The sequence below is a fragment of the Macaca mulatta genome, chromosome 8 (genome assembly GCF_049350105.2).
Source record: "Macaca mulatta isolate MMU2019108-1 chromosome 8, T2T-MMU8v2.0, whole genome shotgun sequence".
NCBI lineage: Eukaryota > Metazoa > Chordata > Mammalia > Primates > Cercopithecidae > Macaca > Macaca mulatta.
The window spans coordinates 77,634,801-77,655,360 of record NC_133413.1 but is presented as its reverse complement, the minus strand read 5'-3'; the positions used below and the strand labels follow the sequence as shown (position 1 = coordinate 77,655,360).

At 43.5% G+C, this 20,560-nt stretch overlaps 1 protein-coding gene across 1 annotated transcript; it reads left to right on the top strand.

Annotated features, from left to right (window-relative positions):
- Positions 1 to 863: 863 nt before the first annotated feature.
- Positions 864 to 8,819, top strand: TCF24 (transcription factor 24). Its single transcript, XM_028852713.2, has 2 exons — positions 864 to 1,272; positions 7,148 to 8,819. The coding sequence occupies exons 1-2, from the start codon at positions 883 to 885 to the stop codon at positions 7,259 to 7,261; spliced, it is 504 nt and encodes a 167-aa protein (XP_028708546.1). The 5' UTR covers positions 864 to 882; the 3' UTR covers positions 7,262 to 8,819.
- Positions 8,820 to 20,560: the final 11,741 nt, after the last annotated feature.

The window sequence follows — 20,560 nt, the reverse complement described above, 5'->3', positions numbered from 1 at the left end:
CGAGGGGTGGGGCCAGGAGGACGCCCCGCCCCCTGAGCCCGACCCACCGGGCGGTTTGATTAATGACCCTCTACGCCGCTTCAGCCCCTGGTGTAGCCCCTTGGGTGGGCCAGGCCCTCCGCCCGACCTGTCGTAGCCGGCCGGAGCCGCAGGGCGCCCGCATAAAAGTCACGGCCAGCGTGAGTTGGAAGCAGCCGTCGATTTGGGCTTCGGCCGGACGAGGATGGAGTGACCAGTGCGGCCCTGGCCACACAGGCCCTGCTCCACGCCCCTCGCCCGCCGCACGGCAGAGCGGAGCTCCACTCAGCTGCTCCAAGAAAGGTGAGGGGCCCGTCAGACGCGTACTGTGCGGCTCCTGGGCTTGGAACGGTGGCGGGTGACTACTCCGAGGTGAGGCTAAAGGTCCGCCACTCCTCGGGCAGAAATCCCCCCTGGCGTGAAAGGCCGAGGGCAGCTGGTGAGCCGTGGTTTTCCGCGGCGTCGGCGAGGGGGAGCCGCGCCACCTCTCGTGCGCCCGGGTTGGATAAAGTCGCCGAATCGCGAACGAGTGCCGATCCTAAACTGAGCTTCCGAGATCTTTCTTCCCGGGTAGAGTAGACCTTTCGCTTAATTTGCCCCTGAAAAGCAAAGCCGGCACCGCGCCTCTCTTCATCCTTCTAGGAAGCCCAAGAACTCCGGAGCCCCGCAACTCGCCCCAGACGTCGGGAGGCAAAACGCGCCCCAGGCAAAACGAGCTCGCTTTAGAGCGCCCTCAGCCCCGCTGGGCTGCTAGTGGGCGCACGGGGAGAACCAGGGGGCTGCGCCTCTCGGGTTAAGCCCGACCACCCCCCGGCCTCACCGCACCTTCGGTCCTTTGCAGGGCGTGCGGCGCGGTAAGCTGCCATGGAGCGCGACCGCCCCGCGGGCAGCCCTCTCAGCGTCAGCGCCGAGCCCGCGCCCCTGGCCGCCGCCATCCGCGACTCGAGTACCGGGCTGACCGGGCCGGGGCCGGCGGGCCCCGGGGGCGGTGCGCGTTCCGGGAGCGGGCGGCCGGCGGCGGCGAATGCAGCGCGGGAGCGCACCCGGGTGCAGACCCTGCGGCACGCCTTCCTGGAGCTTCAGCGCACGCTGCCGTCCGTGCCGCCCGACACCAAGCTGTCCAAATTGGACGTGCTGCTGCTGGCCACCACCTACATCGCGCACCTCACCCGCAGCCTGCAGGACGACGCCGAGGCGGCGGCGGACCCCGGGTTGGGCTCCCTGCGCGGCGATGGCTACCTGCACCCGGTCAAGGTAAGCGGGCGGGGGCGCACCGCGGGGCTGGGGCCGAGACCAGGACACCTTGATCCGCCCTGCCAGTCACTGTCTTGGGTAGATGCTCTCATTCCTTTTCGGGTGAGGCGGGAAGCCGACCGGGAGAACGACCTCGGCCTTCGAGGGTACTGGTGGCAAGGTCCCCGCCGCGAGAGGCTGCTCCTTCGCCGTTCGCAGGTGGCGAGTGAGGCGTTTAAAGCCGGGGTGGCTTGAGTAAGAGTCTCTAAGGCCCCTTACAGGATGCCTCTGAAGGATTTGTGTACCTTCCAAGGTGAGAAATGGGGGCTTGGTTGCACATCCTGATAATGTTTAATATCTGAGCTGTATGTATGACCCTCGGAGAGTTTTTAAGCATCTTTTATTTATATAATTATGCTTTCATTGATTTTTATGGGATATTTGAAAGATTTCACTGGAGTAATGGCCCTAAGTGATTCTAGGAAAACACTGTTGAAATTTTTTGGTAAAACTAGTAAGAACAAATGAGACCGTTCTGCATCTCTATGTAGTAAAATTTCAGTCCGTTTAAATAAAGGTTAAATATCATATACTTGACAGCTACCAAAAGTATTAGAAAAAACTACAGTGTTTTTAAATACGTTCGCAATAGATTGGCATGTGTGTTGAGTGAATTGATTACTAAATTCAAAGTCTGTAATGTACAAAATTAGACAAGAGAATCCATTTTGCATAATTTCTTTACATATAGGTAAAATTTTCACTTAACATGGTATATATGATTATGCTTCGTTACCTATTACAGTAGTCGGTTTTTGCATCATCCTCTTCTTCTAGATTTGTTTTGAAACCTTACACTAATCTTTCTGTTCCAAATGCATCATCTCATTATTTGCCAAACCTAAATTTTCAGAGTTTTGGCTTCACCACCCTGAAATATTTGGCCACACGCGTGCACACGCACACACACACAAATGCAAAGTTAATACTTAAGACTTAGCTTTAAGTATATCAGTGTTCAATAAATTATTCAGTATGGTAAAGCACACCCTCTGATATTAACTGAACTTACCATTCTGTGGTAAGGTTTAACAAAATTTACTTTGCAAATATAATCATAATGATAGACTTAAATCATTTCAATATGAAATATGAAGACATGAAATATCATTATTTATAATTATGATATACCTTATCTCATTTGTAAGTTTATAATCCCAGCAGAAAAGTCATTATTAAGGGGTTCTGTATTACCATGTTCATTAGATTACTATTCGAATATACCATTAATATTAGATTTCTTTTGATTTGACATTTGCCATATACTCAAGGAAGTTTATTTTAACATTAAGTAGATTGTAATACAAAGAGCATCCGTTAAATACTTTATGGGAGACATAATTCAGAATGAGAAGTCAAGATGCTTTTCATCTTATTTTTTCTTGGAATGCTTTTTTTGAATGAATAATGTTAGAAGCGTCATTTCCATGTAACAATAAGCATAGCAAGTGTCTTTTTGCACTTGATTCATGTACCAAATGTTTTTATAATCATAACTTTTTATTTGTAAATATTGATTGTTTTAATTGAATATTTTAAAAGACAACTCTAGAGATAATGATACAAAGCCAAAGATTTTTTTTAATGAAATTAATGTTGCTTGAACAAGTGACTAAAATCAAGCGTGTTTTAAAATCAAACATGTATTGAATTCTTACTGTGTGCAAAGCACTATTTTAGGGGAGTGAACACAATAAGACTCAGTCCCTTTCCTATATGAACATATTATTGAGACAACGACAAAGAAACAACAGTACTGGAAGGGAGAATGTTACGTTTTCCATAAAAGAACTATAATTATGTGCTACGGAAGTTCAGAGGAAAGAGATGTTATGTACATAATTGAAACCGCCTGTTAACTGTTAACACATTAGTTTACAGACACTACCAAAATGTCTAAACATTGTCTACCTTTGATTAATGTGAAAGAAATTAAAATATCCTATTTGTACTTTTATGGTTAACTAAAGGCTCATTATAAACTATTGTTTAGTAAAAAGTGTTCTAAAATGACTTCATTTTTCTGCCTTACAACATAGTGTTAGTCTTACCCTGATGATCAAAGCTTTTTAACAAATATTTCAAGGTCATTATTTTGAATCACAAGTCCTTATTATCAGTATTGTTAGCACATTACCACTGTTGGGGATTTACTTTAAGAGCATTTCATAGCAAGACTTCCTCTATACTAAGAATTTTAAAAATTAGGTGGCTGTGGTGTGTGCACCTGTAGTCCCAGCTACTGGGGAGGCTTTTGAGAGAGGACTGCTTGAGCCCAAGAGATTGTGTCTACATTGCACCACTGCATGCCTGGGCAACTGAGCACGACCCTGTCTCAAAAAAAGAGAACAAACATCTCAAATTAAACTGGAAGTTTAAGAGACTGGGGACCTGGTGCATAGCCTGAAATGGCAGTTTTTAATCCCTGTGGGGTATGAGCAATTTATTTCCATCAGCATCAGCTGCCCAAAAGGCAGTGATTGTCTAAGAAACAGAAATATATTTCAGATCTCTACATTGGCAGAAAAATACAAATGACTTTATTATCGTGCCCCTTATTTTATAATCATTGTCTATGATAGGTAAACAATAATTGAAAAAAATAGATAAGAGGGTTTTGTTATTTTTGAGTCACTTATTTAAACTAAGTGCTTTTTGTTGTTGTTGTTTTTTGAGATGGGGTCTCGTTCTGTCACCCAGGCTGGAGTGCAGTGGTGCAATCTCGGCTCACTGCAACCTCTGCCCCCTGGGTTCAAGTGATTCTTCTGCCTCAGCCTCCCAAGTAGCTGGGATTACAGGCCCCCACCACCACGCCCAGCTAATATTTGTATTTTTGGTAGAGACAGGGTTTCGCCATGTTGGCGAGGCTGGTCTCCAACCCCTGACCTCAGGTGATCCACCCACCTCGGCCTCCCAAAGTACTGGGATTACAGGCATGAGCCACCACATTCAACTTTTTTTTTTTTTTTTTTTTTGAGACGGACTCTTGCTCTGTCGTCAGGCTGGAGTGTGGTGGTGTGATCTCAACTCACTGCAACCTCCACCTCCAGAGTTGAAGCGATTCCCATGTTGCCCAGGATGGTCTTGATCTCTTGACCTCGTGATCCGCCTGCCTCAGTCTCCCAAAGTGCTAGGCTTACAGGCATGAGCCACTGCCCTGGCCCGATTTTCCTCTTCTTAAATGGGTATTAGTTCCTCATGACCTAATCTAACTCTTTTTACCTCCCAAAGGCCTTGTCTCTAAGTCCCATCACCTTGGAGGTAAGAGCTTCAACATGTGCATTTTGGAGGGACACAAACACTACAGCACTGGGATCTTCAGTATAATGAAGGACTTTAATCTGATATAACAATGCCAGATCTTGATACATCAGATAAACCTCACTCCAGTTTCTAAAACATATTAGTTTGGCTGGGCGTGGTGGCTTACACTGTAATCCCAGCACTTTGGGAGGCTGAGGTGGGCGGATCACTTGAGGTCAGGAGTTCGAGACCATCCTGGCCAACATGGCAAAACCCCATCTCTACTAAAAATACAAAAATTAGCTGGGCATGGTGGCACATGCCTGTAATCCCAGCTACTTGGGAGGCTAAGGCAGGAGAATCACTTGAACCCTGGAGGCCGAGGTTGCAGTGAGCCAAGATCACGCCACTGCACTCCAGCCTGGGTGACAGAGCAAGACTCCGTCTCAAAAAAAATAAAAATAAAAAACACATTAGTTTATCTTTGTAAAAGATCCCAGGAACAGGACCACTGACAATGATACACCTAGGATGTATAGGAATGCGTATGTATTATTTTTAAAAATTGAGTCCAGGCATGGTGGATCACACCTATAATCCCAGCACTTTGGGAGGCTGAGGCAGGAGGATCACTTGAGCCCAGTAGTTCAAGACCACCCTCGAACTCAAAGCAACATAGTGAGACTCTGCCTCTGCAAAAACAAATAAATAAACAAACAAAAAAACAAGTTTTTAATTAGCCCAGCATGGTGGCAGGCACCTGTAGTCCTAACTCAGGAAGCTGAGGCAGGAAGATTGCATGAGCCCAGCAGGTTTAGGCTGCAGTGAGCCATGATCACACCACTGCCACTCCAGCTTGTGCAGCAGAATGAGCCCCTGTCTCATAAATAATAATATAATAAAATAAAAAAATAAAAATTAGGACTTTGGTTGCCACAGAACAAAACTTTCCAGATAGTATCACATGCCCACTTATTCTTTATGGCTATGTTTTACATTTGGAGTCCCAGTTTAGGTGAAAATAACTGTGCTCACAAGTGCAATGAGAGTTTATATTATTCCATCTGAGATCTAACTCTACTTACATTCTTTTAACTCTGTAACAGAATTAATAGTCCATTCTGACTTAATTGTTCTGGGGTGTGACTTGGCCATCAGTATTTATTTAAAGCTCTCTGGGTGAGTCTTATATGCAACTTGGGTTGCGAACCCAGAGCTCTTAATGTTCTTTGGCATGTTAATAATTGTACCTCTATTTGAGCACTATGGATTATCTGCCAGGCATTTAAAAACATATTATGGTGCTATGCAACTAGCAGTTGGCCTGTGTGTGTTCGCTGATGAAGATAGGTAGCCTGCTTACATAAGGCAGCACTTGCTCCCCGGAGAGTGTGGGACCAGATTGCTGACCTTTAGGAGTTGCTTTTTTTTTTTTTTTTTTTTTTTAAAGTCCATCTCTGTATTAAACAAAAGTAGTATTCTAAGGATCTTAGAACTTAACTGATTATATGACACCTGCCTCCTTCCAAAAAGAGTTTTATTCTGAAAGAACTACTCATGTAATATGTTTTTTCATCATTATGTCTGTCTGGCAATAAATTATATTGTTTGAGATGAATTTAGAAAAATCATCATCAGTAATTCAAATGTGATGATTACCAAAAGGTTAGAGCTAGATGATGTCAATACATACAGACATTTAATCAGGATGTTCTCTTAGTATAATACCAAATATTCTAATATTTATGACTTCGAGATACTGTTTTTAGCTAGATAAGATGCATAGATGGGGCTGGGCTTGGTGGCTTACGCCTGTAATCCCAGCACTTTGGGAGGCTGAGGCAGGTGATCTCTTGAGGTCAGGAGTTCAAGACCAGCCTGGCCAATGTGGTAAAACCCCATCTCTGCTAAAAATACAAAAATTAGCCAGGCGTGGTGGTAGGCGCCTATAATCCTTGCTATTCAGGAGGCTGAGGCAGGAGAATCGCTTGAACCCAGGAGACGGAGGTTGCAGTGAACCGAGATCGTGCCACTGCACTCCAGCCTGGGTGACAGAGCGGGACTCCGTCTCAAAAAAAAAAAAAAAAAGAACATGTATAGATAGTTGACACTTTTCACTGTGGTCCTTTGATACGTGTAGACACATAATACCACGTAGAACTTTTTAAAATATAGTGCTCACTTCAGCCCCACATATACTAAAATTGGGACTTTTAAAAATATTTTTAAAGCCAAGGATCTAGTTTTAGGCTTAATTTTGTTTTAGGTTTAGTTTGAAATTAAAACATTACAGGCAGATATGTTTTTCTACACTTTAACTATATTTATTTTTCATGATTTCTTACAGTTCTTATCCATAAGCACACATATTACTTCTAAAATTTTAATCAAAGTCTGAGTATATTTTTGTTTTTTACTGTGAGCATTAATAAACATTTTTCATGTTGTTCCTTGTACTTCATACTTACAATTGTTATTAGCTACATAATACTGCATTTGCATTGGGCTGTTTGCAATCTTTAACATTGTAGACCACGTTAATATATGTCACAGATACTAACTTTTGAATTCTTGTTGAAATAATCTTTTTCAGAAATGGCCCATGCGATCAAGATTGTACATCGGTGCTACTGGTCAGTTTCTGAAGCATTCTGTTTCTGGAGAAAAAACAAATAATGACAACACTCCAACAGACTCACAGCCTTAGGCTCTCCCCTGATGGGGGCTGGTAGAAGTGGTGGCTATTGTTTTTAAATACTATGACATAATTCTATATTTATTATATGAGACATAAAATTTCTGAAAGTTTACATGTGAACCCATAGTTGGATGTTCAGGTTTATCTGTCTAAATGTGGAATGAAATAATCAGTGTTATATAAAACACACAGCTTATCTGTTCAGTATGAGAGTCACTGCTATATAGTGCAAGAGAAATTATTAGAAAAAAGAAGTCACTTGAAAGCAAACAATTGTGTATGTAGCTAAAGAGTGCACACATTGCTATAGTGTATCTATTACAAACAGAAAAGTTCATATCTGTTGGTGCAGTCTTCCTAGTTTAGAAAGATAAAATCTGTGTTTATAATATACCAGTATTCCTTTTTTGTGAAAACCATACTGTGCTTAAGTTGGTCTAAGACGCCATTTCAGTTGAAGAAAACTGTTGCAGTAATATGAAGATGCAATAAATTCAATAAGTAGTTATTTTTCCCTCTCAGAAAACTTGTTTGGAGTATTAGAAATGGTTTGCTCAGAGGACAGGGCTTGGCCACCTTCCTAGAGGGTTATTCTGTATCTTACTGTGTTTGCAACTTGTGGAAGGCACTGGGAATCCCTGCAGTCCAGTGTGAACAGAAGACCAGGTGTCAGCGGACAGCAGAGTTCACAGTGTAGGTGCATGTCACCACACCTGGCTAATTCTTTTATTTTTTGTAGAGATGGGGTCTCACTGTGTTGCCTAGGCTAGTCTTGAAATCCTGGCTCAAAAAATCCTCCCGCCTCACCTCCCAAAGTGTTGGGATTATAGGCAAGAACCACCATGCCTGGCCCAGTTTTATTGTTTTAATGTGAATATACACATAATGTGACCGAAGCAAATCTTTTTTCAAGAAAGATATATAATAAAAGTTCTCTACATATTAATATGTAGAAAAGTACTTGCATATTTAAATATTTGTAAACATATTTACCTACTCATATAACATGGAAAAATAAAAAGTAAAATGAGATTTGGATTCAGCCATTCACTATTATAAGTTATTGACATAAGAAGTGCTAAAAAGAATCTTTATCCTAAGGAATGAAATCAAAACTTCTTTAAAGTTACCCCAAACTGAATTGTAAACACTAAATTTAACAGCAAGAATTTCAGAAAAATTATTTTCTTGCTAATAATTCTTAAGATTTATTAGTTTGGCTAGTTTTTAAAGCATTTAACTGGGGAAACAACTATGTGTTGAATAATTAGACTTCTAAGTCATCCTGTTAAATAGTTAGTAGAGCTTTGCCCTTGATGGTATTACTTTTTAATTCTTCTTATCCAGTTACAAGTTGTTTTAATGCCAAAGAAGTGTATTTGTTACAGATTTTCATAACATTTTATTAAATTGCTAGATATGATGATAGGTGTCGGTAGGTTGGAAAATTACAGAGGAGAAATTTCATATTTTCACTCGAAGATTCAAAGGAACATGCTGTTTTAATGCTTTAATGGTGAATGGTCATGATAAGAGATATTATAAAAATAAAGTACTCATTTAAAAATTAGTCTGTTAAATTTGCATTTCTCTCTTTGGATATTTAACAAACACTGAAGGTACTTTTGAAAATCTTTTTAGATGATAGATGCCTGCTTGGTGTTAGCTGCTTTTTTACCATGCTGTCTTTTTTTTTTTTTTTTTTTTTTGAGACAGAGTCTCACTGTTTCCCAGGCTAGAGTGCAGTGGCACAATCTCCATTCACTGCAACCTCCACCTCTTGGGTTCAAGCGATTCTCGTGCCTCTCAGCCTCCTGAGTAAGTGGGACTACAGGCATGTACCACCATGCCCACCTAACTTGTATTTTTAGTAGGAGACAGGGTTTCAACTTGTTGGTCAGGCTGGTCTCGAATTCCTGACCTCAAGTGATCCGCCTGCCTCGGCCTCCCAAAGTGCTGGGATTACAGGCGCAAGCCACAGCGCCCAGCCTCTGTTGTTTTTCGAGATGGAGTCTCATTCTGCTGCCCAGGCTGGAGTGCAGTGGCGAGATCTCAGCTCACTGCAACCTCCACCTCCCAGGTTCAAGCGATTCTCCTGCCTCAGCCTCCCGAGTAGCTGGGATTACAGAGGTGCGCCACCATTCCCAGCTAATTTTTGTATTTTGGGTAGAGATGGGGTTTTGCCATGTGACCCCGGGGGTTCTCAAACTCCTGGCCTCAAGTGATCCACCCACCTCAGCCTCCCAAACAACTGGGATTACAGGCATGAGCCACTGCTGAGGAAATAATCTAATATACACAGAACATCTTTTTACAGTGGCCAACATGATTCACTTAGAAATGAACACATGATTTATATTTGTTATCATGACACGATAAGACAAGTGGCTTGTTGGCTCTATGTATAATCGTATTGTTATTATTAGCTGGCAGGGAGAAGAAACCACAAATCAAACTGCTTCTGATCTCAATTTATATAGTAGATATTTTGAGAGATGGCTTAATCTAAATGCTCTTTTCTTATTACGTGTGGGTTACTACAGATTATATCAATTGTGTATTTTATTTGAAAAGCTATGAACTTTGACTCCTCTAGCACTAGCAGATTCTGTCTTCACCTGGTGACAAATTAATGATTTTGTTTGTTTTTTGTTTTGTTTTGTTTTTTGAGACAGTCTCGCTGTGTCACCCAGGCTGGCGTGCGGTGGCGCAATCTCGGCTCACTGCAAGCTCTGCCTCCCAGGCTCACGCCATTCTCTTGCATCAGCCTCCCAAATAGCTGGGACTGCAGGTGCCTGCCACCACGACCAGCTAATTTTTTGTATTTTCAGTAGAGACGGGGTTTCACCATGTTAGCCAGGGTGGTCTCGATCTCCCATCCACCTTGGCCTCCCAAAGTGCTGGGATTACAGGCGTCAGCCACCACGTCCAGTCGAGTTTTTTTCAATCATTGTTGGTGGCCAGGCAAGGTGGCTCATGCCTGTAATCCCAGCACTTTGGGAAGCCAGGGTGGGAGGATCACTTGAGGTCAGAAGTTCAAGACCAGCCTGGGCAACATGGTGAAACCCCTTCCTTCTCTACTAAAAATACAAAAAAATTAGCAGGGCTTGGTGTGTGTGCCTGTAGTACCAGCTACTCAGGAGGCTGAGGTGAGAGGATTGCCTGAGCCTGGGAGATTGAGGCTACAGTGAGCCATGATCATGCCACTGCACTCCAGCCCCTTATGGCTAGAGGATGTGATTGTTACCTAATTTCCCAGATGGTGTAAGACACAGTATAGTATTGCTGTTTTTCTCTGATGCATGCACTTCTGATTTTTTCATTTTGTTTTTGTTATTGTCATTTTAAAAGAACTCAAAAGCTAAGATTGTAAAATTTTAAAAGCACTAGGAAAATACTGTAAAGTTGTGTATCTCAAAGATAATACGTACTTTTGTTATGTAATGCTAGCTGGTGGTCTTATAGGCAGCTGTTGTACTGAAAAATAAATGTTCCTTAAATCCTGTAGATTTGCTGCCTTTAGACTCTGAGCACTGCGCAATGGCACTGCAGCACAGTTGGGAGTGAGGGACATTAAGTATTCTTACCTAACTACATAAATCTGGGAAAGGTTTCCCTTTTTATGTTTATACAAGTCTTAATTTCAACTCATAGGACAAACCAGCTCAGTGAAATATACCTCAATCACTCAAATGCTTTCATTATAAATTATACCTTAGCATTTTAGCTGTCATAAGGTTTTAAATAATAAACTGAAGAATAATCCTATTAAAGATTATGTCAGTAGTCTTTTCTTGTGCATATGAATGTTACTTAATTATCTCATGCATTCCTGCCCTCCCAGGGCCAAGAAATATGTCCTGGGGATGAACTTTAATCATCATCTCCATTTTTTTTAGCCATTAGAAACTGGGGGCCATTTCAAGCAATGTGATGTCTAAAGAAAAATTTATTGTAACCATTTTTACTTTCAGATAGACTCTGAAATCACTAACTTAAAAATGTGAAATGTGTGCTATTATAAAGTAGCTTAACTCTGGTTTTTTTTTGTTTGTTTGTTTTTCTGAGACAGAGTTTCCCTCTGTTGCCCAGGCTGGAGTGTAGTGGTACCATCTCGGCTCATTGCAACCTCCGCCTCCCGGGTTCAAGTGATTCTTTTGCTTCAGCCTCCTGAGTGGCTGGGACTACAGGCACCCGCCACCATGCTCAACTAATTTTTGTGTTTTTAGTAGAGATAGGGTTTCACCATGTTGGCCAGACTGGTCTTGAACTCCTGACCTCAAGTGTTCTGCTCGCCTCAGTCTCCCAAAGTGCTGGAATTATAGGCGTGAACCACTGTGCCTGGCCAAGGTAGCTTAATTGTTTATGTAGATGGATATATGATGTGGAACAAAAAAATTTTTAAGGCCAGGTGCAGTGGCTCATGCCTGTAATCCCAGCACTTTGGGAGGCTGAGACAGAAGGATCACTTGAGGCCAAGAGTTCAAGACTAGCCTGGGCAATGTAGCGAGAACCCATCTCTACAAAAAAATTTAAAAATTAGCTGGGCATGATGGCATGTGCCTGTGGTCCCAGCTACTCAGGAGACTAAGGTAGAAGGATTGCTTGAGCCCAGGAGGTGGAGGCTGCAGTGAGCCATCATTGTGCCACTGCACTCCAGCCTAGGAGAGAGACAGTAAGACCCTGTCTCAGGAGAAAAAAAAATTTAATTAAGCTATACTTTTAAAAAGTAGGCATATGCAAGATTGTCCCTACTCTGTGTGTAGAACATCTGTACCACCTTGCGGCCATAAGACCCTGTACCAGAGTCATCTTGAAACATGGGCTACAATCAAGTAAAAATAATAGTATGCAATGGCAGAGGCAGGCAAGTCAAGAGAGGAGGAAAGGTGCGAAGCTATTTTCAGATCCCCCATTTAGAAAGAAGAGGCCGGTTCCACCAGTGTCCAGTCCTGCTATAGGTGTGTGGTTATAGGGACACACAGGAGAGACTGACTCAAAGAGGAGACCTGACTTTGGAACCAAACCAGAACAACAAAAGCTGCCAGTGGTGAGCCACACTCGGTCTGAGAGGTCCAGAGAGCAGCCACACCTGCTGTAATGAAGACTGGGCCCAGGTGGTCTATTTTCCTCTCCAGTCAGCCAGTGCCAGAGACTGGACACTGGACAATGTCTAGGGTGATGGTGGTGGCGGAAGTGGCTTAACAGAAGGCAGAAAACTTGCGGTAAGCAATGACTACTAGTCTCTCCTCTTCCCCTAACCTATGCGAGCCCCACCCAGACTTGTGGCCACTCTAGGGATACACACTTTGTTTACATTAGCACATTCTTTTTCTTTGTTGACAGGAAGTAGAGCTTCTTGCCGGAATGGACAGTATGGTTCAGTGGTGGGAGGTAAGAGCTTATTTTTCAAGATAGAGGTTTAATCAAACTTGAGGAGGGGGAAAAGGGGAGGTAAGAAGGGGTCGAAGAAGAAATAGATCCTACCAAAAGACTTAGTTTCTACTTCTTAATAGGTGATGAGTTGGGGACTTTTTTTTTTTTTTTTTTGAGAAACAGTTTTACTCCATCACCCAGGCTGAAGTGCAGTGGCACAATCTGGGTTCATTGCAACCTCTGCCTCCCAGGTTAAAGTGATTCTTCTGCCTCAGCCTCCTGAGTAGTGGGATTACAAGCACACACCACCAAACCTGGCTAATTTTTGTCCTATTAGTAGATACGGGGTTTCACCATGTTGGCCAGGCTGGTCTCAAACTCCTGACCTCAAGTGATCCACATACCTTGGCCTCCCAAAGTGCTGGGATTACAGGCTGAGTTAGGGACTCTCATGTGAGTAAATATCCTTAGGGCATGCAGCAGTTTAGAGGAAAGAGGAGATAATATATTTTTAATTACTAAACTGATCAGTGGCCCTCAGTGTCCCTAACTCATTGACTTAAGGGCCAAAGGCGAAGTCACTGTACGCCTTTGAAAATACAAAAATAGGCCGGGCGCGGTGGCTCAAGCCTGTAATCCCAGCACTTTGGGAGGCCGAGACGGGCGGATCACGAGGTCAGGAGATCGAGACCATCCTGGCTAACACAATGAAACCCCGTCTCCACTAAAAAAATACAAAAAAATTAGCCGGGCGTGGTGGCGGCGCCTGTAGTCCCAGCTACTCGGGAGGCTGAGGCAGGAGAATGGCGGGAACCCGGGAGGCGGAGCTTGCAGTGAGCCGAGATCGCGCCACTGCACTCCAGCCTGGGCGACAGAGCGAGACTCCGCCTCAAAAAAAAAAAAAAGAAAATACAAAAATAGACTGGGTGCAGTGGCTCATGCCTGTAATCCCAGTACTTTGGGAGGCCAAGGTGGATGGATCACCTACGGTCAGGAGTTCGAAATCAGCCTGGCCAACATGGTGAAACCCCGTCTCAACTAAAAATACAAGAATTACCTGGGTGTGGTGGTGGGTGCCTATAATCCCAGCTACTTGGGAGGCTGAGGCTGGAGAATCACTTGAACCCAGGAGGCAGAGGTTGCAATGAGTAGAGATAGCACCATTGCCCTCCAGCCTGGGTGACGAGAGCAAAACTCCATCTCAACAAAAAAGAAATGAAAATGCAAAAATAACTTTGAGAGTCTCTAGCAAGCAAGATAATAGACTTAAATTTCATACTTTATGAAGAGAGAAAATCGAATTCTAAGTTCCAAAAGCTCCCCTCTGTGTATAAGCGCCAAGATTGGAGGTCTATAAATGGAGTTTTACTAAAGGTGCTAACAGGGAAGGGAGGCCAAAGCACTGAGAGATAGTGGAGGTGTCAGCCTCCACTGGTGTCCACCTTGGGAAGAATAGGTAAGCGTGGGGCAGTGAGGAATTGGAGACAAGGGCTGACCTTGCCACAGTTCTCTAGACAAAGCCTAACAAAGCTCTGGATTCTGCCCAGAGCCACACCCCGGGCAGGCAAGATGAGCAATGGCTGAGGGAGGGTCCTGAGGGCAGCCCCACACTGCAGGCTGCCACAGGTCACAAGCTGCTGAGAGTACTCAGGCCAGGATGCCAGAACACGGGAGGCCGCAGAGTACATGGCCCGCAAAAGGGGAGATTGTAAGCAGGATGCAGGATCTCAGCAGTGGGTGCCAAAATGACCCTGAAGGACCAGGTGGTGACAGACACTATGTCAGTGCAGTCTAGACCCAGAGGACAGACAGCATGGGAGCCTGCAGTCCCTCCCTCCATGTCCTTTTGATTCACAACTGCTCCCTGAAGCCATCTAGGGATGGATGGAGAAGGGCAGGCAGGAAGCCCATTGAGTGTAAACAGCACTGATACAGCTTCATCTTCTACTTGGCTGAATATTTAATGAACAGAGACTAACATCAAAAGGGATCTGTTTGGCAGGTGGTTTTCCTCTTCAGGAGTGGGGATTCTAGAACAAGATGATACAGGACATAAAGCTACATTATTTTCCTCACATTCCAGTCATGGTATGGACATTTTAGCCCAATTATACAGTAGAGATGAACTATCTGCATCAACAATTTACAACCTAATTGCTCAGTATTCCAACTTATTTGACCTTATATATAGTTTAGAACACACCAAAATGACTGTGGTGATACTGAGGACCTTCCTGGACCTTTGCAAATGGATTAGGAAAGAGTCTGAGAAACTTGCCCAGCGTTGTCCAGCTAATCAGAGCCCAGATTCAGGCCCAGGCAGTATGGCTCGGAGAGCCTGGTTCCTTTCCTAGACTACCTGCTCCGTTACTGCCTGGATGCTTAAAGCACCTGAGTTTGCACCCCTAGTTTGGTTGGAAAACACTGTCCTTTGCTACAGGTCTCTCACTGTGGTAAGCACTTGGTATAGGGTTTGTTCTCAATACATTTCTCTTGCCTTTTGCCCTCTTCCCCTTAGCTCACAAAGTTGATATGAAATAATAGCTGAGAAAGTGCGTGTAGGCAGCTCAGTGCAAGCCAGGTGTGTCTTCCCTGGCTTATTATCTCCATTTGATGAAGAGTTAAACATGAAAGGTGAAGCATGACACAAAAACCCGCAAGCTGCCTTGAAGGGAAAGATGGCTAATTTTGACTACATAAAAAAAAATTCGCAAAAGACAAGGTCAAAAGACAAAACACAAGCCAGAGGAAAAAATCACAACACATGATAAAGCAGTAAATCTCTTTACATAAAATCAGTTCTCAGATTTCAAAAAAGCAAAACACCAACAACTTAGTAGAAGCTTGCACAAATGGGAGCCAAGATCGAGCCACTGCACTCCAGCCTAGGTGACAGAGTGAGACTGTCCCTCCTCCCCCACCAAAAAATAAAAAGAAAGAAGAAAAACTTCCACAAATGGTAAGAAACAGCAGTTCATACAAAGAAACCAAACAGGGCCGGGCACGGTGGCTCATGCCTGTAATCCCAGCACTTTGGGAGGCTGAGGAGGGCAGATTACTTGAGGTCAGGAGTTCGTGACCAACATGGCCAACAAGGACCCCCGTCCCTACTGAAAATACAAAAATTAGCCATGGATGTTGGCAGGCTTCTGTAATCCCAGCTACTTGGCAGGCTGAGGCAGGAGAATCACTTGAACCCAGGGGGCGGAGGTTGCAGTGAGCTGAGATTCTCCCCCTGCACTTCAGCCTGGGTGATAGAATGAGAATCTGAGGAAGGAAGGGAGGAAGGGAGGGAGGGAGGGAGGGAGATTTATGAAAAGATACACAAGTTCAGGCATAATTAAGAAATACACATTTAAAAAGCAATGGAAGAACATATTTCACCTGTCAATGATACAAACAAAAAATACTCATCATTAGTGAAGGTGAGGAAATGAGGACTTTTGTACTGTTGGGAGTATAAGCTCTTTTAAATGTAATTTGACAGTATCTCCCACTATTGTAAGTGTACACACTCTGACTTAGCAATGCCATGTTAAAAAATTTCCCTACCAGGCTGGGCGCAGTGGCTCACACCTGTAATCCCAGCACTTTGGGAGGCTGAGGCGGGTGGATCATGAGGTCAGGAGTTTGAGACCAGCCTGGCTAACACAGTGAAACCCCATCTCTACTGAAAATACAAAAAATTAGCCAGGCGTGGTGGCAGGAGCCTGTAATTTCAGCTACTCAAGAGGCTGAGGCAGGAGAATCGCTTGAACCTGGGGAGGTGGCGGTTGCACTGAGCCGAGACGGAGCCACTGCACACCAGCCTGGGCAGCAGAGCAAGACTTCCTCTCAAAAAAAACAAAAAACAAAATCCCTACTGATATTCTTACATTTGTAAACGTATGTAAGAATAATTATTGCAGGTATTCATCATTTTTACCTTATAATTTGTAGCCTTGACTGTTTTCCCAGCCTTCAGTATTGGCTGCACCCAAGTAACCTATCAAAAAATGCAAACCTGAAGATGTAACATACTTGCTCAAATCCCTTCAGTGGTATCCCATGATCTAAGGATGAAGTCCAACCCTTTAACTTGATTTATGAACCCTCTTCCTATGTCACTGCCCTCCACCATTTCCTATTTTACATTTTAATTATTAGTAAACACATGCACACAAACACAGCTATTTCATGCTTCAGTGCCTTTGTTCATCAATCATCGGTTGGTCCACAAATATACATATACATATATATATATATAATATATAATATATATAATATATATAATATATATAATATATAATATATATAATATATATAATATATATATATAATATATATAATATATATATATTATATATATATATATTTTTTTTGAGGTGGAGTCTTGCTCTGTCGCCCAAGCTGGAGTGCAGTGGCTCAATCTCGGCTCACTGCAAGCTCCGCCTCCCAGGTTCACGCCATTCTCTTGCCTCAACCTCCCAAGTAGCTGGGACTACAGGCGCCTGCCACCACGCCTGGCTAATTTTTTGTATTTTTAGTAGAGACGGGGTTTCACTGTGTTAGCCAGGATGGTTTCGATCTCCTGACCTCGTGATCCGCCCGCCTCCACCTACCAAAGTGCTGGGATTATAGGCGTGAGCCACCGTGCCTGGCTGCTTCCACTTATATTTTATTGCCAGAACTGGGTCATAAAATTACCCCCACGTGTAAGGAAGGTATATCAGTTTGGCTGCAGTATCTGCTTTAGCTAGTTTAAATAGAAAGGGGCTTACCAGGGTGGCAAGGCTACAGTGAGCTGTGATTGAGCCACCACACTGCAGCCTGGGTGACAGAGCAAGACCCTGTCTCAAAAAAAAAAAAAAAGGAAAGAAAAGGAGGGAGAGAAAGAAAGAGAAGGAAGGAACGAGAGGAGGGAGGGAGGGAAAAAGAGAGAAAGAAAGAGAGAGAGAGAGGGGAGGGGAGGGGAGGAGAGGGAAGGGAAGGGAAGGGAAGGGAAGGGAAGGGAAGGGAAGGGAAGGGAAGGGAAGGGAAGGGAAGGGAAGGGAAGGGAGAAGTTTTAGGTTATTAATGACTTACAGAATCATGAGATGAAACTAACCTGGGCTGGATTTATAGTAACAATTTCTAAATCCATTCCATGGAACTGGGCTGCCAAGGTAGCTGATACTTCTGTCATGACCTGAACTCTGCTTGCCAAACGGGAAGCTGCCCTACAGTGACTGACTCTGGAAGCATGATGCCTTTGCTAGACATACATGACGGTTAATTTTTTGTGTCAAATTGACTGGGCCAAGGGATGCTCAGATCACTGGTTAAACATTATTTCTGGATGCTATGGACCGAATGTGAGGGAGGCTGAAACAGGAGGATCTTGAGCCCAGGAGTTTGAATCCAGCCTGGGCAACAAAGTGAGAACCCATTTCTAAAAACAAAACAAAACAAAAAACAAAAAGTGTCTGCCAGGGGCACCTAACTCACTTATAAGCGATCAGGGAAGGCATAAAGGGATGAAAAGAACCTTCTAGGCTGGGAGCGGTGGCTCACGCCTGTAATCTCAGCACTTTGGGAGGCCGAGGTGGGTGGATTACCTGAGATCAGGAGTTGGAGACCATCCTGGCCAACATGGTGAAATCCCGTCTCTACTAAAAATATAAAAACTAGCTGGGTGTGGTGGTGGGCACCTGTAATCCCAGCTACTTGGGAGTCTGAGGCATGAGAATCGCTGAATCTCTTGAACCCAGGAGGCAGAGGTTACAATGAGCTGAGATCACACCACTGCATTCCAGCCTGGGTGACAGAGTGAGTCTCCATAAAAACAAAAAGAAAGAAAGAAAAAAGATTAGTATCCCCTAGATCAATTTTTAAAAATACAAATAGTCGGCCGGGCAGGGTAGCTCACTTGTGCAAAGAGTCTCACTTTGTGCAGTGGCACTATCATGGCTCACTACAGCCTCGACCTCCTGGGCCCAGGTGATCCTCCATCTTCAGCCTCTCGAGTAGCTGGAATTACAGGTCTCAACATCTTAGCACATGTATCTGAGTTGTTTTCAGAAACCTGGACCCCCACCAGGTAGATCTGCTGGCATATAGACCTCAGATGCAAGGGAACTGAGGACTGAAATCTGACCTCTGTTCGTTGTTCTAAATTTCTTCCTGAGGGGCCTGGAGGAAGTCATGCCCATGGGCCAGACTGTAACTTCCTTTCTGGTGACCCCAAGTTTTTAGACAAAGCTTCACTTACTTAACCCATCACAAACAAATCAGGGAGTCTTTGAATCCACTTATGATCTCTAAGCACCTCTGCTCCAAGATATCCCACCTCGGTGGGGTGGAGGCAGTAGATAAGGTATAGCAGCTAGCCAGAGAGTAAAGGCTTATCCACATGAGGAAATGTTGTTTTTTTTGAAGAACTACAAGATTTATGTATGATGGCTGTTGCAAAATGGAAGACAGTCATTCATTTTCTTTTCTTTAAATAGGGCCTTGCTGTTTTTGTGTCCTGTGTGGTTATCAAGGGGGTAGAGAGCCCATGACCATGTATAATCTCACCAGTGGACCAAAATTTCCAGGTTCCTGGGAGAGGGCTCATATACACAGAAGGATGACACTCTCTGAAAGGTGACTTTTGTCTTTTGGGGCACAGGAATCTCTGACATATACATATGTAACACACAAGAACACGTATGTAAATACACACACACGAAGGATATTCAAATCAGTTTTCTACATGGCTGCAATTGCAACATTATGCCCTCTAGTTAACTGTTCCTTCCAGTTAATATCTTCCTTGTCAATCATTATTTTTTCCCTTGGAGACTTTCAAGAACAGCATACTTATTGTCCCTTAAAAGTGAGATGGTGGCCAGGAGCGTGGCTCACGCCTGTAATCCCAACACTTTGGGAGGCTAAAGTGGGTGGATCATGAGGTCAGGAGTTCAAAACCAACCTGGCCAACACAGTGAAAGCCCACCTCTACTAAAAATACAAAAATTAGCCGGCCATGGTGGCACAACCCAGCTACTTGGGAGGCTGAGGCAGAAGAATTGCTTGAACCTGGGAGGTGGAGGTTGCAGCGAGCCGAGATTGCGCCACTGCACTCCAGCCTGGGCAACAGAGCGAGACTCCATCTCAAAAAAAAAAAGTGAAGCTGGTAAAATTTGAGAAAAGGGTTGCTGATTCCTTATAGTAATTTGTTGAAAGCTTTAATGGGATGTTAATTTCAGGACATAATTTATATTATATTATCCCCGAAGTGTGAATAACGTAATTTAACCTTCGTTTGAATGTTTCAATTACTTCCACATTCTGGACTCTCTGTGTAATCATTCTTGAATACTTTTTTAAGAGTTAAAAAAAATTATTTTATGTTAACAAGAAGCCTACGCTGGAGTGGCTCCCTGGCTAGTTCATTCTATTTAATTTGGTGACTATTAGGTGTCTTTATGTTGCTGGGCTCCTTCTCTTTTCCACTTTGCCATCTCAGATAAACCCCCCTTCCCCTCATTTAACAAGACATTTGCAACAGGGTCAGGTGTTCTTTCAGTGTCTAGATAAGAATATCCGGGGAAGAAGAGGCATTTCTTCCCATATGTGTCTCTTCATCACAGAAGAAAACCTTCCCTCAAGTCCCCTAGCAGACTTCCCATCAGGTCTCATTGGCCAGCTTGAATAATTTTAAAGCATTCCTTTGCATTCAGAATTTGTAGTATTTAAGTAGTTATTTGCAAAGTTTATTCTTAACATAAAATTTAAATGTTTAAACAGAAAAGGAGAACACTAGTGTCTCACATTGACAATTAAAGCCACTGTGACTACCTCATTATTTTGGATCCTGGCAGAAATAATAAGTAATTTAGTTAATTTTCACCAAAATTATCTCAGTGAAGTTCATATATTTCAAGTGTTTAAGAATCAATTTTCATTTAGATCAGTGCCCTAGTTTCT

Coding starts and splice junctions, on each gene's coding strand:
- TCF24 (XM_028852713.2), top strand. CDS start 883: ATGGAGCGCGACCGCCCCGCGGGCAGCCCTCTCAGCGTCAGCGCCGAG. Junction 1,273..7,147: donor GCTACCTGCACCCGGTCAAG/GTAAGCGGGCGG, acceptor AATCTTTTTCAG/AAATGGCCCATGCGATCAAG.